The sequence below is a fragment of the Callithrix jacchus genome, chromosome 7 (genome assembly GCF_049354715.1).
Source record: "Callithrix jacchus isolate 240 chromosome 7, calJac240_pri, whole genome shotgun sequence".
NCBI lineage: Eukaryota > Metazoa > Chordata > Mammalia > Primates > Cebidae > Callithrix > Callithrix jacchus.
Window position 1 is genome coordinate 2,521,515 of NC_133508.1, and position 16,370 is coordinate 2,537,884.

Below are 16,370 nucleotides of genomic sequence, written 5' to 3' on the forward strand. Positions count from 1 at the left end.
GTCTGTATCCACACCAGGCCTGGAAGTGACACTTGACACACTTTGATGTCCAGTTTTATAACTCTGTGTTGGATTACTTGTTAGTTTCAATAGCTGTAAGACTGGGATTAAAAGTTAAATGAAATATTCTTTGATTTACTTAGAGATGCTTTGTAATATTGTGATAGTCTCGGTTTCATTTGATTACGTTTTCTCTTTGAAGAGCTTGGACCACCTCTCACAGAACTATAGTAGCCATCCAACATAAAATAAAAATCTGCGGTAAGGGGCAGGTAGTTTTCATTGCCGCAGAAGGATCAAGAGTTAACTCTGGAGTTTCATGTCTTATTTTCTTAAGTGTTCTTAGCTCTGAAGAGATTATTTAGTTACTCTGTGATGGAGGTACACATTGCACTTGTGTCTTCTGACATTGCTGAGTGTAGAAAAAGTTACAGTTTTATCCTAGAATTTTCCTTTTGTTGGGTCAGCTAGTGAATTAAGAATTTAAACTAACCTTTTAAATGAAATAAATGAAAGAATATCATTTTTAACCTTCTTAATGTATTAGTTTTGCTGTTAGTAATGTTACGTAGACAGCGATGGCAAATTATTATTATTTCCTTTTCCTGAGACAGGGTTTCGCTCTGTCACCCAGGTTGGAGTACAGTAGATCAGCAGTCCCAGCTCACTGCAGTTTCTGCCTTCCAGGCTCAAGTGATTCTCCCACTTCAGCCTCCCAAGTAACTGGGACTGCAGCATGTGCCACCATGCCCAGCTAGTTTTTGTGTTTTTTTGGTAGAGATGAGGTTTCACCATCTTGCCCAGGCTGATCTTGAACTCCAAGGCTTAAGCAATCTTCCTGCCTCAGCCTCCCAAAGTGCTGGGATTGCAGTTGTGAGCCACTCTCCTGGCTAATATTTTATTAGGGAATTAATGCAGTATTTCTAAGTCATTTGGTTCTCTGGGTTTTTTGTTCTTGTTTCTTTTTGTTTGGTTTTTGGACATTTACTGTCCATTGATGTGTCCGTGGTAAGATAAGCTAAGGTTAAATAGGATTTTGAAGTCAGTCACTATGGAAAAAGAATTGAATAGATGTGCAGGCTAAGATTAGGTATATATATATATATGAGCTAGATGTTTTTTGTGTATTTCCCTATTGCCCATATTAAAAAATTAGCCGGGCATGGTGGTGTTCAGGTATATATGTATGAGCTAGATGCTTTTTGTGTATTTCCCTGTTGCCCATATTGTGAAAATTAGCTGAGCGTGGTGATGTGTGCCTGTGGTCCCAGCTACTCAGGAGGCTGAGGCACAAGGGAGGTGGAGGTTGCAGTGAGCCAGGATTATGCTACTACACTCTAGTCTGGGCGACAGATCAAGACTCTGTTTAAATAATAATAATAATAATTTCAAAATTGATTTGTCTTCACCTTTTCTATGTGCATTTTTAATTTTTTTAGCTTTATTTTGAATTGATTTAAAACAATTTTTTTCTTTTTTTAGCTTGAGATTATATATTATTGTACGATTCCTTTAGTGTTTACTTAAATTTTAATATATAGTCTTGATTTATTGCAGTGTAGTGTCGAGACTTTCACCCTTTTTCTAGATAATGCAGTAAATAATGTAAGGCTTTTAAAAACATTTACATTCAGTTTCCTTTCTTATTTCATTATGGCCATGTTTTAAGATGCATGCGTATTTTAAAACCCACAGATGTATTTCTGTTGTTTTATGCTGCTATTATTTAATTAGACTTACTGCATTTCATTTTCCTCATTCTGTCTGACTTTCCATCTGGAATAATTATCCTTCTGCCTAAAGATAACATTTAGTATTTCTTCAGAGTGGATCTAGTATTGACGAGTTTTCTAACTTTTTGTTTGTTTGAGAATATCTTTATTTCACCTACATTATTGAGAGATGTATTTTGCTGGATGAATTCTAGAATTCTAGATAAGTTTTCTGGAGAAATTCTTTAATATTTTGGCTTGTTTCTATTTAGAAGTCAGCTGCAGTTTATTCCCTCTTTGTTGATAATTTGTTTCTTTCTCAGGCTGTTTTTACGGTTTTCATTTTGTCTTTGACTTTTAGATGATTTTCTGTCTCTGTTTCTCTCCTCCTCTCCTACTTGTACCTTTTCTTGTTTGTGGTATATAGGGCATTTTGATACTGTGACTTGATGTTTTTAGTCAGTTTTGCAAGTTCTCAGCCACTGTCTCCTCAGATACTGCTTGTTCCCGTTCTCTTGCTTAATATTTTTGGGAGCTCTGTTTTTTTTTTTGAGACGGAGTTTCGCTCTTGTTATCCAGGCTGGAGTGCAATGGCGCGATCTTGGCTCACCGCAACCTCCGCCTCCTGGGTTCAGGCAATTCTGCCTCAGCCTCCCGAGTGGCTGGGATTACAGGCACGCGCCACTGTGCCCGGCTAATTTTTTGTATTTTTAGTAGAGACGGGGTTTCACCATGTTGACCAGGATGGTCTCCATCTCTTGACCTCGTTATCCACCTGGCTTGGCCTCCCAAAGTGCTGGGATTACAGGCTTGAGCCATCGAGCCCGGCCGGGAGCTCTGTTACATAATGTTATATTTTCTCCCTGAATCCTCTTGTGTATTTTGCTTCTCTGGTGTTTTTTTGTTTTTGTTTTTTCCAATCTTTTTTGTTCTGAATATTTTCTTTAGGCTACCTTCTAGGACTAAGTCTTCATCTCTAATCTGCTCTCAAATGTATTCCCTGGGTTTTAGATTTTGGTTATTAGATTTTTCAGTTTTAGACTTTCAGTATAGTTATTTTTCGGATATGCTTTGCCACTCTTCTAGTTTCTGGTTCCATATCAAAAGTTTTAGATTCTGCATATATTTCTTTGGATACAGTAAGTGTAGTAGGTAGACCCCAGGGTGCTACATCATTTCATCTCCTTGTGTGCCTGCTTATCTTTGATTGTGTGGTGGTCATTGTGTTTGAAAAAGTGTTTCTAGAAGTCATTATAGATTAGGTAAGGATTTTTTTCATTGCTTTTGCCAGACACTTGGGATCACTTTTATTCAGATAAAAAGTTGAGAGTCTATATAAGAATTGGTTTAGTTTACTTCTAAACTTTCTTTCTCATGGGATTCGGTTTTTTGAGGTCTTACTTTAAAGCAGAAAGGGCTCCCTTGGTGTATCTTGTACTCTGACATTTTGTCCTCCTAGCCTTCAAGGCTCCCAAAGTGCAGTTTACACTCGTAGGCCCCTCCTTGGTTAGGCACACATTTACCTAAGGAACCCCCAGGTGCTTTGCTTTCTATTTCAGATTTCCATCTTCTCTTTAGACAGTGGCTGGTAATTTCTCATTGTCTTGTTAGCTGTATGATATCCTCCCTCCTTTATAAAAATTAAGGGACACTTTATAAAATAGTGTACACTAATCTTAAATGTATACTCTAAAGAATGTTTATAAATGTAATTATGTAATCACTCACATAACATACAGTAGTCCTCCTTATCTGCAGTTTCACTCTCCTTGGTTTCAGTTACTGCAATATAATATGAGAAGATAGTTTGAGAGACAGAGAGACCACCTTTTATTACAGTGTATTATTATAATTGTTTTATTAGTTATTATTGTTTATCTTAGAAAGGTCTGATTTTGAAGCAGTACACTAATTTTTTAAAGCAGAATTTTAGAATACATTTTCAAAGTAGTGCTACGACTCTGTTGCTCTAATTGCTGAACATAAATTTCTGAAATTTTTTTAGAAATTGTTTTTTGGAAATACCAAGTTACAGCCCTTATCAATTTATATAATGTTTTGATCCAGTGTTTTCTTATCAGTTTGAATTCTGAGCTCATTGACCAGACTTGCTTGGGAAACATTTCTTCTGACTATTACAAATTTTTTTTTCCTCCAAAGTTGATGTTTTCTTTCATTGAGGCTTGCCAAAAAAATGCCATCCTAATTTTCCCCTGAAACTGAGGGTTACCTCTGACAACTTCACTGTCGGCAGTCACTTTGACTTTCTTTTAAGTGACAGTTTAATCTGCCCATTAAAAAAATACGTATAACCAACATTTTAGACCAGCTTGTTTTAGCTAATTTACTGTAACAATTTAGGTTGATCTTACATATACCTCTAAGGAAATTAGAATCTGAGTTACCCATTGAATTAAAATTAGTTTTAAGATAAGAAATCATACAGCGCTACAAAGAGAACTTAAAACTTGTGCTTCAGTTTTCTTATTTTATGAGACCAAAAATGGATCAGTACTATCATGTGTGAACCAAATATGATCTTTAGTTTACCAGCGCACTCTTCCATGCATTATGCCACACCGCTCTGAGTGGTGAGTAGGCTGAACATTTTAACTCTCATTTTACACACAAAGAAACTGAGGGTCAGGGAAATCAAGTGACTTGGTCTGAATTCCTTGAGCTGGTTAATGGCAGAGTTTTAACACGTTTGCACTGAGGACTTCCTTTGTGCTGAGTGATTTCCCTGCAAGGCATACAGTCCACCATCTTCTTGCTGAATTCCACTTTTATTGATGTCCTACAGGAATTTTCCTTTCTTCCTGCGTGTGTTAGTACCTCTTGGTCCATAAGTTTTCCCATTTTCACTCAGCACAGGGCCTTTGAATGCGCTGTAAACTTGACTCTCACTCTAGTTGCCCTTAGCACTTTTATTCTGAATATGTTCTGTTAGCCGCAGATGGCTGGTACCAAGCTTGGCTTGATTGATTTATCCCAAGGCCCTTGAGCAGTTTTTGCATAGTGTGGTGCTGAATTAGTATCTGTTAAATGATTAGATGAACACATTCTTATATTTACAATCCAGTTAGATAGAGAATTTTTGAAGATAGGGCCTGGAATTATTTACTCTCTGTATTCTTCATGGTATCTGCTGTAGTGCTTATTGTTAGAGTTGGCAGTCTGGAATTTTTAACTGACTTTTAAAATGATGTCAGACTGCTGAAAACCGGATAACATTGTATCCTTCCTTTAACTTTTATCTGTAGAGCACAGGCATTATGTGCAGTTCTGTTACATGTGTCAAGCGCATTATGCACATATACCATGTAAACAAATTATAGTTCACTTTTTAAAGGCTCTGATTCTATCTGGTACAAGTAAGGAACACTTGGAATGATGTTTGTTTTCCTAAATACCTGAAAGGTTTCATGTTGACCAGTAGTATTAAGCTACTAGAATTTGCTAAGTCTGTCTGGAAACCTACCTGTGGAAGGGGAAACTTGACCTCATTCTTATCTCATGCCTCATTAACATACAAGTGTAAAGAAACCGATGAAACCAAATGATTGCTCATTTTGTTCTTAGGCCCATCTCATTATTTGATCTTATTAGCAGGAAGTACTTTGTTGATTTAGTGAATAGGATAAACAAACCTCCTTTCTCTCCAGCAATGACAGAAAATTTGCTTTACTTTAAAGCTGTAGGAATTTGACATTGAGTTTCACGGGTTGCAGCAAGAGCATTCTTTCGGGAAAGCGTAAGAACTGTGAAAGCACAGTGTTGAGACTTTGTTAGTGAATAATGACTTTAATATTAACTGAGGCAGTTTCTAATGAGAAGGTATTACAGTTTGAGTATCTCTTACCTGACATGCTTGGGACTCGAAGTGTTTCAGATCATAGATCTTTTTCAGATTTTGGAATGTTTGCATTATACCAGTTGAGCATCCCAAAAATGAAATCCAGAATGCTCTAATGTGCATTTCTTTTGAGTGCCATGTCAGTGCTCAAAACGTTTCTCATTTCAGAATGTTTAGATTTGGGTTACTCAACAAGCACCTGGGAATCTGCCCTGACTTATGTTTGAACAAATGAACCGTGAATCTGAATGAAGAAAGGAGGGTACTAGAATTACTGTACTGTAAATTCCATGATGGTAGAGACTTCGTTTTGTTCTCGGTGGTGTCTGCAGTGCCTAGTACACTGGCTGACTCATAATAAACATTTATTGACTGAATAGTATGATTTATTATATATTATATATTATACACAATAAATCCTTACTGTTATCTATGTTATTATCTGTGTGTTTTAAATTTAAAAAAGAATGTTAATCATTTAAGTATTGGGTTATAGGCCTTTGAGGAAATAAATGTGGCTTGGTTGAAGCATCATTTCTGATGTATTTTTCTGTCTGACTTGGTGAGACAGTTGCATAAAGTACATTGCAAGGCATTCATTCACTCACTGTCATTAAATTTCTTTGAGACATTTTAAATGAATACATGAGAGTCTGTTACATGTGAATTATTTAGTCAATCCCTTGTCATTTGGGCACTTAAGTTGTCTATGTATGTGTGTGTGTGTGTGTGTGTGTGTGTGTGTGTGTGTATGTGTATATATATATATTTTGCTATTACAAATAATACATCAATGAAGGACATTTTCTTGTTTCTTTTTTTTTTTTTCCTTCTTTTTTTTTAGGGGGTAGTACAGCTTACTAAATAGCAATTTAGAGAAACAGAATCTAGGAATTTCTGTGAAAAAGGAGCTGGGATTATACAATTGTGAATGTGAGATCAGAAGCTTCAGTGGTCAGACAGCTGAGATAAGACAGCACAAATGCTACAAGTCTTTGGTTAGCCAGCTGCTTCTCCATGTAATAATGTATAATCATTAGTCTTCACATGAAAGCTATCTTGTAATTTGTGTTGGAACGGCTATCACCTGTATTTGTCTTTTAAGGAGCAGATGAACAAATGAACCACTACAACTATTTCTGCCTCTCAAGTAAGGCTTAAAAATTGTAAATGCATTTAGCTCCTTTATACATGTGGTTACATATGTTAATGTTACTTTTATAATTTCCTTTCTGAATTTCATTGGAAACGTTTTAGTTTTTCATATGAAAATACTGTAAAACATTATATTCATACAAAGACTTGTGTACTATGTTACATAAAGACTGACATAATGATGTCCCTCCTGTCCTCTCCTCAGCTGAAGGGGTAGGACATTCCCAATACCCTCCTAGACCTCCTCTCTCTGCCTCATCGCACCACTGGCCTTTGGAAGTTGTCGGCATCACTGTGGGCTCTGGCGTTCCTTTGCTTTTCTTTATAGTACATTACATATGTGTATATTCCTTAACATGTTTTTAATTTGACATATTTTGGACCATTGTATAAATGGTATCCTAACGTGTGTGTGTATACATGTGTACAGTATATATAATAAATATAAGTATACATCAATACTTGTGATATTTGTTGGTGTGCATACCCATAGTTCATTCATTTTGCTACTTCATAATACTTGATTGTATAAGCATGATATCGTTACTTACCCTTTTGTTGATGGAAATTTTAGGTTTTTTGCTATTATGATTAGCATTGCTATGAACTTTTCTCAGGCACGCATGAAAGACTTTCAGTAGCCACATGTCTCTCTTTTGGTTAGTGTTTGTCTGATAAACTTTTATTTTTTGAGGTAGAGTCTTGCTCTGTCTCCCAGGCCGGAGTGCAGTGGTGCAGTCTTGGCTCACTGCAACCTTGACCTCCTAGGTTCAAGAGATTATCCTGCTTCAGCCTCCTCAGTAGCTGGGATTACAGTTGTACGCCACCATGCCCAGCTAATTTTTATATTTTTGATAGGGATGGGGTTTCACCATGTTGGCCATGCTGGTCTCAAACTCCTGACCTCATGATCTGCCTGCCTCAGCCTCCCAAATTGCTGGGATTACAGGCATGAGCTACCACGCCCGGCCTGATAAACATTTTTAGTGCTTTTATTCCAACCTTTCTGTGTTCAGGTGATTTAGGTATGTTTCTTACAAAATATAGCTAGAGTTTTAAAATACAGTCTTTTTAACTTGAACAATTTTAAATTTGTATTTAAAATTAATGTCGTGACTATGTTAGTCATCTTTGGCTGTGATAATGCTGTGTAACGACTGTAGACTTTCAGTGCACACAACCACAGACATTTCTTTCTAGCTCACAGGTCTTCTCCCTTTGCTGAGTTTGGCTGGTTTGGACTGTAAGCTGTGGGTTGGCTTCAGTTAAATGCCAGGTATTTATTCATCAAGGGCCAGCACTACCTGGGGCATACGTTTCTCGTGCTGCATGTAGGAGTGCAAGGAAAGGCAGGCTGCCTCAGTGCTCCTCAAACTTCCGGTTAGAAACTTTCCAGCAAGTCATCTGGCCATGCCCCTAAACTCAGAGTACCTGGAAAATAAGATGAAGGGCCAATTTTTTTGCAGAAATATCCCAATATAATTTGATGTGAAACTGTGCGTTTAAGACAGATTATTTTTTCCCTATCGGGTGGTGTGGAAAACAGAAAGTAAGTTCTTCTTTCACCTCTGTATATTTAGTACAAAGGTAGCATTTAGGGGAGGAGAAAGGGAGTCTGAATATTTTATCCTGTGTGCTGCTGAACTGCCTTGTTGCACATAAGAATTGGTAGACTCCTTACTTTGAAAGTAGGTAGGAGGGTCTACATTTTAAAACGGTGATTAGGGTAAATACAGAATCTTGAACACGTGACTTCAGTTACGTCATTTATGAATGTTTCTAAGAACTCCTCCATGACATTAATTCCAAAACATACATTAAACTGTATAGTTTTGTAAACTATAAAACTTGAGTACATTTATTACCTCAGATGGTAAGATTACAGGTCTAGTGTTTATCAGTTTTATTATACTGGTGTTTTTGAGGTTACTGTTTTTGGTGCTGAGAAAACTCTTGATGTCTTACGAACTGAAATCTTGAATATGTTTTTATTTTTTTTGGCTCCTTTTGGTTATAGGCAGAAGCCAGGGTGCTACTTAGCACAGGGTGCTTTAATTTAGGAGTCTTAAATTTAAGATTAAAACATTTTAGCTAAACATAAGGAGAAAAGTTCCCAGGTCAAAGAGACTAGACTCCACAATTACAAATTTAAGTGGATTCCTGGGTCATCTGTGAACGTTTAATCCTGCTTCATTTGTAACAAGGGACTGTCTTTCCTTGTCAGTGGTCAGCATGCTCCAGGTATACATGTCCTACCTCAGAGTTTCCTAGGTGGGAAAACAAATCTAAATAGAGTCAATTGCGCACCATCAAGAAAGTATATTTCTTGTGAGAAACTTTAATCTGTATTCTGAAACTAACTAACGTGGGTTACATGCTTTAGATTTTCCATACAACTTGTCATTTCCTTTGGGATAACTGGGTTATTTGGAAATGGAAATCATTTTAGAAGAAAGCATGTGGGATTGGGGTCAGGGTATGACATGGCAGCACTATGATTCTATGCGTCTGTTAATTACAGTGTGCAGACCATGCTGTTGCATATAAATGCTGATACAGTCTGTTTTCATTCTGCAAATGAAATACTTCTCATGTATATTACATGACAGAAGTACAGTGTATAGATGTGACAAGCAGTATTTTTTCAAAAAGTATTTTCCTAACTTTGATTCTAAAGCAGAGGTCTCTAGTATTACTATACTGTTTTCTTAATTGATTTAGAAAATAACGGTCACTACCTGTGATTGGAAGAAGTAGCTTATTTGTTTATGAGGGAAGCTACATGTGAGGTAGCACAAATGTACATTTTGTATTGAGTCTGATCTTATCTGCGGAATTTTATATGTTATATTTAGGTAGGCATTTGTGCATCCGTGGCTGTGTTTAAATATAGCATTAATATTTATGCCTATATTAATATTTTAGAAATATAGTAATTAAGAGGAATATTTATAATGTAAATCTTAGCAAAGGGTTAAGTTTGTATTAATACTAAAACAAGTTGATGTTTTATGGTATACTCTTAAGTGTAAAGGAACAAGTATGAAATTTTATATGTAGTATTAAGTATATTTTAAAAACACTTAGAGAAAGTGGCTTGAAAGGGAATATGTCTTAAATGATTGGGTAGATGGAGGGGTAGGGTAATGTGTTATGAGAGAAGTTTCCTTTCTTGTTATTCTTTTTTTTTTCTAAACAATGAACCCATATTACTTTTATAATGAAGAAAATATTCATTACTAGAGAAAGCCTATAACAATAACTTCTGATCTTTACTTGATGGCTTACATTAATCATTTATGTGCAGTCAAATATACTCAGCAAGTGTGATATGGGCTATATTTATGCTAGATGAAGAGCTTTCTTCCTATGAGTTACTTAGCGGGGAATGGGAAAGAAGAAGTTTTTAGTGTTGAAGACAAAGGACACCTATTAATAAGTTTCTTTGTGGTGATTACTTAATACATAACATTTACACTTGAAGTAACTTATTTAAAAAAGGGAAAATATGAATTAAAGAGGTTGTTCTAAAGATTGATTAATAATCTTCGATATTTAGTAGATGATGACAGTTCTTTTGGAAATAGTAGAACATTTTTGAAACAAAATGATTTTATTTTCTTTTCGAAAACTTTATTTTAAATACTGACCTATAGAAAATACTATTTCTTTCTCTTTGTTTCCTGACTAGGACATGTATTCCTCTGAGAAACCTTGGACAGCAGATTTTGAATTACTATCTGATTGGGACAACATTCAGAGCCATTTCCAGTCATGAGTAAGTGCACTGCATCCTTTCCTTCAGCCATCTCAGGAGCAGTTACAATATTGTACTTAGAAAAACAAAAACATGTTACGGGATAAATTGGAATTATGTCTCGTAGTCATAGATTCAATAATCTGGTTCCACCCAATACTCTGCACTTGTCTATATTAAGACAAAGAGATACTTTCTGATGTTTGATTTATTCTAAGAAGTTTCATGTGTTGAGGAAATCTGGGTCATTAGCTCCTTGGCTGATTTAGTTCTGTTATCTAAGATTTTCTATTGACTTGCCATTGGAAAATGGTTCTTTAGAAATATGAATAGGGAACGTTGCAGTTGATCATAATTAATAGAGGTTTTATTGTGTGAAATTTAATCATTGAGTAGCATGGGTTATATTTTATTTAAGGGGGAAAAAAAACCCCTAACAATTGGTTAATGTCTCTGATAGAACAAAGAACCCAGGCTATCCTGGACTTAACCACATTTGATCATTTTATCTTCTTAGTTGTAAGGGAATAGTATATATAACATTTTTTGTGTATTCCTGTACACTTCTGCTTGTGAACAAGAGCACTGGATTTTACTTTTTTGTGTTAACTGTTTCCTTTTAAAGGGTGAGAAAAGAATTGAGAAATTTTACTCTCATTGGGATTGTATGGAGGTTTGATGTACAAATTTTCTGATTATGGACTCTTTGGGATGGAACAAGCATTTCCTTATTTGAAGATAATGTTAGAGTTTAAATGTTAGTATTGATTATATTTACCTTAATATGAAATAGGGCAGCTTTTCCCATCATTAGTTCAAATAATTAGGCAGTTAATAGTGAAAATGAGGCTGCTCTTGTAAGTGCTTTCTACTAAGAACAATATTGTAAGGAATAGTCTTTGATTTTTGACTTTTTTTGATCTTTGATTTTACCGAAAAGTGGTATACTTTTTCGGTAGTATACATAGTGGCTAGATGAGTTCAAATACAGATTTTAAGAAAGAAAGAGCTTTTGTTGTTTCATTTCCAATCATGACATTTTGTGAGGATGTTTATCTAATGTAAAGTGCTAACTCCAGTGAAGATGGTAATTAGTTAACAAAAATTAAAAGAAATGGCAAGCATTTTAACTTAAAAATGCTTACATTTTTGGAAAGTAAAGTGGATCTTATTCTATTTCGCAATTTTTGGGTTCTGTTAGCATCACTAACTAGATGCAAGTTTGTTTGAAGACAGGTAGCCTGCACCTTTCATGTGATTGACAGTGTCTTGTATCCTCCTTACCCCACACAAAAATATCGCAGTCCTTCGAGGATGAAGGCAGAGGGGAGGAATGGCTTGTCAAGCAACTAGTAGTATTTGAACATAACATTTTCATCTTAAAATTACAGTGTTTATGCAAGATTTTTAACTAGTTCTTCTTTATATCCACTAATTCTTTTTCATTTCTTCTTGAAGCACTTGATTTGTTCTGTTGTCCTTTTATCTCTTTGTGGATCTTTTACATGCTTATTTTAAAGTCTTTTTCAGATTATCTGATAATTTAAAAATTTTGTCTTCAGTGAATGTATGTTGTGACTGTTGATGTTTTCATCACGTTCTGTAATTTGCAGGCACATTCTTATGGAAGTTTTTTTGCTCCTGTGTCTCTTCCTGTCTTTTTGTGGTTTTGTTTTGTTTTGTTTTTTTTCCCTGCTGGTCTAGCAGATTCGCAGTTGTCTCTGCCTGACTTTGGAGTTCTCAGATCAGAATCAGGTCTGTGTTAGTGGGTCAGAGCCCTGGTGACGTTGGGGACATCACAGATTCAGTCACTGAGTCAGCTGGCATTAGGTCAGCAACTTCCTATAAGCTGTAGCCTCAGCATAGTTAGAAGAAGCCTTTTCAGTCTAGTTTCACAATTAAGGAAGAGTGCCACCCCAGTCTCTGGCTTTAGGCACAGGGCCTGCCTCTTGACCCTGATTCCTAGGGAAAACTTGTTTTTACCGTTACCCCACAGGACAGAACTTCCTGCTGCTTTGTCCTGCTCTGGGCCCCGAGTCCAGCCGACCTTGTGCCTTCAGTGTGCTTCACACTTTCAGTTCCTGCTAGATTTCTGAGAGATGTTAGGGGCATAGCTATGCCATTTTAGTGACTTGTGCGTCTGTTTCATCTGTTATTTCTCTGTTTGTGTGAAGAAGGGGAAGCTACAGAGAAAGGACAATGCCATTGGGGATTTAACGTCTTCTCACTTCAGATTCTTTTTAAAAAATCAGCTTCTGAGTAGTCTGCTAGTTCCTAGAGCCACTATCTGTCACCCACACAGCACTCACTTGGGAGGTGAGCCCTGTGCACTGCTTCTCCATAGCACTCTGCCTGCCTCATTCTGGGACCCATCAAGCTGTATTCAAATCATCTGCTTATTTGCTTGTGTCTTCTCTAATCTCTGTGTTCCTTGAGGAGCAAAGATGATTTCATTGCTAGAGCCCAGCACTGTTCGTGGCACTTAATAGGTCTTAAATAAATATTGTACTACCTCGAGTGTTTGTAAGTAATGTCCTTAGTATGTGGGAATTATTCTGTGTTTTATTATTATTATTTTTGGGTGAAATTGGAGCTGTTCCCTTGAGAAGGGTGTATGTGTAGAGTGTGGCCTGAGACAAAGCATTCCAGGCTGGTGGAGCAGTGTGAGAAAGGCATGGTATTCTGACTCCACATAGGTGTTACTAGGGAATTGAACATTCTGGAGTCTGGAGATAGGAAGGGGGATTGTAAAGGTGTAGGAGACGAAATTGGGGTCCAGGTCATTTACATTCTAGGAAGTTTGGACTTGATCCTCTAGGGCCTAAGGAGCTATTAAAGGATTTCAGTTAGGGAAGCAACTTAATGAGATTTCATTCTGGAAAAAATTACTCTGACAAGCAGATATTTTGTTAGATGGCAATTAGAAAGATTGGTTACCCAGACAGTGTTCACCCTTTTCTGCCTTGTTCTTAGTTTTCATTTCTTTCCAAGCTCCCTTTGAATCAGCCTGTGAGTTACCTTTCTCTTTCTTGCCAATTTGATGATTTTCTCTAGCAAAAGAAATTGTTCTTGAGTAGACCACCATACCAAAGGTGAGGGAGTATTAGAGAAATCTACCTTGTCCTGCAGTTTCTAGGGGGTTGTAAGTCTTCCAAAAAGTTGTGACCAAGTGTGTCAGAGTTCTTATTTTTTTAAAAAAAATTATGGATGCATGGTACAGGCTAAAAAATAGCAATACATGTCATTGAAGTTTAGGTAGAATTTCCAAACTTCGATTTGGGTGGGAATGATGGGTTAATTTTTTTTCCCCCAATATTTTTCTAGAGATGAAAAGAAAGATTAGATATTTGTATGTCTGGGTGGATTCATCTATGCAGTATTTCCTGGTCCTTTCCTTGTTACCAAACGCTAGAACATGGTCATAGTTGCACATCATGTGGGATAAACTGATGAAGCTGTTCAGGGTTTAGAGGTACCTGGCTCTCACATCTCAGCCCAGGCAGCCAGGCATGCCCAGCTGCTGTGGCATGCTCTTGGTACAGTAGTTGGAATGCCCCATCTGGAAGCTTTATGATGTTTTTCAGCTTTTATTCCGGTGGATATATAGGCTATCAAATTCTTAGGCTGAACATCTATTTTGTGGAAAATGTACTATATGATGCTATCATGATGTGCGTTTCATTGTGGATTGTTAACTTTATTACAATCCACAAAAAGCCTTTTTATTTTTAGTACATAAATTTTTCTTGCTTTTCTATATTTGCATATTTAACATTTATCAGATTTTCCCATTTTGTTTTTCTCAGATGGTACCAAAGATGAAATTAGGTTGTAATATTCAAACCGTGACTATAATTTGAAAAGGAGCTCCGTAATAGAAATGATAACAAGAGAAGTTTGTACACAGGGCACAAAATAGTGATTTTGGTAGAATATGCTAAAAGAAAACTAAGTGAAAAAAGCACCAAAATACAGAAGTAATTAATTAGAGTATTACTTAATTTTCTTTTCCAAAGCTTTAAGTAAACAAACAAAAAAACCCACTTATTCGCTGATTTACTCTGTTTAAAAAATTTTAATGTTCTATATTTTATTTCATTTTTTTGAGGAAAGTTTTACTTTGTAAGAATTTTTCTCTTCTGGCTGGATAATCCTGGAGTTATAATCTACTACATTAGAGTGTTTGATTCTGCCCTTTGTTCTAAATAATGAAATGAGTTTTTTGAGATAATTTTTCGATATGAAATGTTTCTCATTCACCTGAGGAAGAGGTGTAAAGTTGTAAATGTTAGTTATTCTTAAAATGAACATATAATCAGCGATTCTTAATGGAGGAGAGGAATTTGGAAATGTATGGAGACTTTGTGGTTACAGTTACTGGGGGACCTGGTGGCATTGTATGCAGGGACCACCATCAGACCTGTGGCAGCCTCCAGCTGTAGTTAGGTGGTGAAGAATGCCAGCAGAAATTGGCTCTCAGAAAATTTATGTCATTAATTTCTTAGTTTAGTGTACTTCATTGTTATTAATACTGACTATTTAAAGGGGAATATACTGTGCTTTTAGCTAATTTATCTTCTTTTGACCACCTGCTGTAGAAAAGTGAGTAATTCTGAGGCCAAGCTTGTTGGCTCATGACTGTAATCCCAGCACTTCGGGAGGCTGAGGTGGGTGGATCACCTGAGGTTAGGAGTTTGAGACCAGCCTGGCCAACATGGTGAAAACCTGTCTCTACTAAAAATACTAAAAAATTAGCTGGGCATGGTGGCGGGCACCTGTAATTTCAGCTACTCGGGAGGCTGAGGCAGGAGAATTGCTTGAACCAGGGAGGTGGAGGTTACAGTCAGCTGAGATTGAGCCATTGCAGTCTAGCCTGGGTGACAGAGTGAGACTGTCTCAAAAAAATAAAACAATAAAAAGTAATTCTTTGTTTGATACTATGGGAAATTAAATACAAATTTAATGTAGTCTTATAGAGTATATTTAATATTTTCAGTTAAAAAAATTTTTGGGGGAGATGGTTTACATTTTTTTCTTGTATATTTTCTTTTGATATTTTTTCAAACTTACAACAAGAAAATTTGTAAAAATAGTACCCCAAATTCCCATATATCTTTTGGTCAGATTTATCAATTACTTACATTTTGTCCATTTGATTCTCCCTTTCCCTTTCCCTCTCTCACACACATCTCTATCTATAAAAGAAATCAAAATGTTTAAACAAAACATTTTCTGTGAAAGTCTGTTTTCCTTTTATTAAGTGATTTAATTTTTAGCATAAATGTAAATTACTATAGTAGTATAAGCTTAGGAAAGCTCCTAAATTATTTTTGCTAGTTAAATCTTAAAATTTCAAATTATATATTTAATATTTTATTTTTATTCTTCAAAAGCTATATTTATTTAGTTATCTAGTTTTTATACACCTGTCATTAAATGTTTTTAGATCTATAGCGTATTACATAACATAAATTTTATATGTAAATCAACTTTAATTAAATGTTTTTAGTACAGCACAAACCAGTGTGCTCCAAATGACTTCTTTTAATAATTTAAAGATGCTCCGTGCTTTAGAGAGCTATTTGGAATTCCATTCTGAAAGCAGTAAGTTTTCCAGTGGCAGGTGTTTTTATGTTCCCAGAGTCCCCGAGACTTGAGTTGGAACCCTGGCTTTGCTGCTAGTAGCCATGTTATGTATGGCAAGTGGCGTGCTTCCTTAACCCTCTCTTACACCTCCTTTACTTATTTATAGATGGAGGTACCTGACAGATCATCTGGAAGCCTTCTGAGATTTAATGTTAAGTCACTGAGAAATTTTTATTTCCAATTTTGCTTCATAGGAGCATTGGATAAAACAAGGAATGCCTGTGTTGTTAGTTGCAAAACATGC

The 16,370-nt window shown here is 36.1% G+C and overlaps 1 protein-coding gene across 21 annotated transcripts in view; it reads left to right on the plus strand.

Moving 5' to 3' along the window:
* The window catches only part of USP6NL (USP6 N-terminal like), a 275,187-nt gene that overhangs the window by 127,859 nt on the left and 130,958 nt on the right, over nucleotides 1–16,370 (plus strand). For all 21 annotated transcript variants that reach the window (XM_078329248.1, XM_078329245.1, XM_078329259.1 and 18 more), the window contains one exon: nucleotides 10,415–10,501. Coding sequence is in view for 4 of the 21 variants with exons in the window: in XM_078329254.1 (XP_078185380.1) it covers nucleotides 10,498–10,501 (4 nt within the window). In the remaining 17 variants the exon portion in view is untranslated. The remainder of the gene's footprint in view (nucleotides 1–10,414; nucleotides 10,502–16,370) is intronic.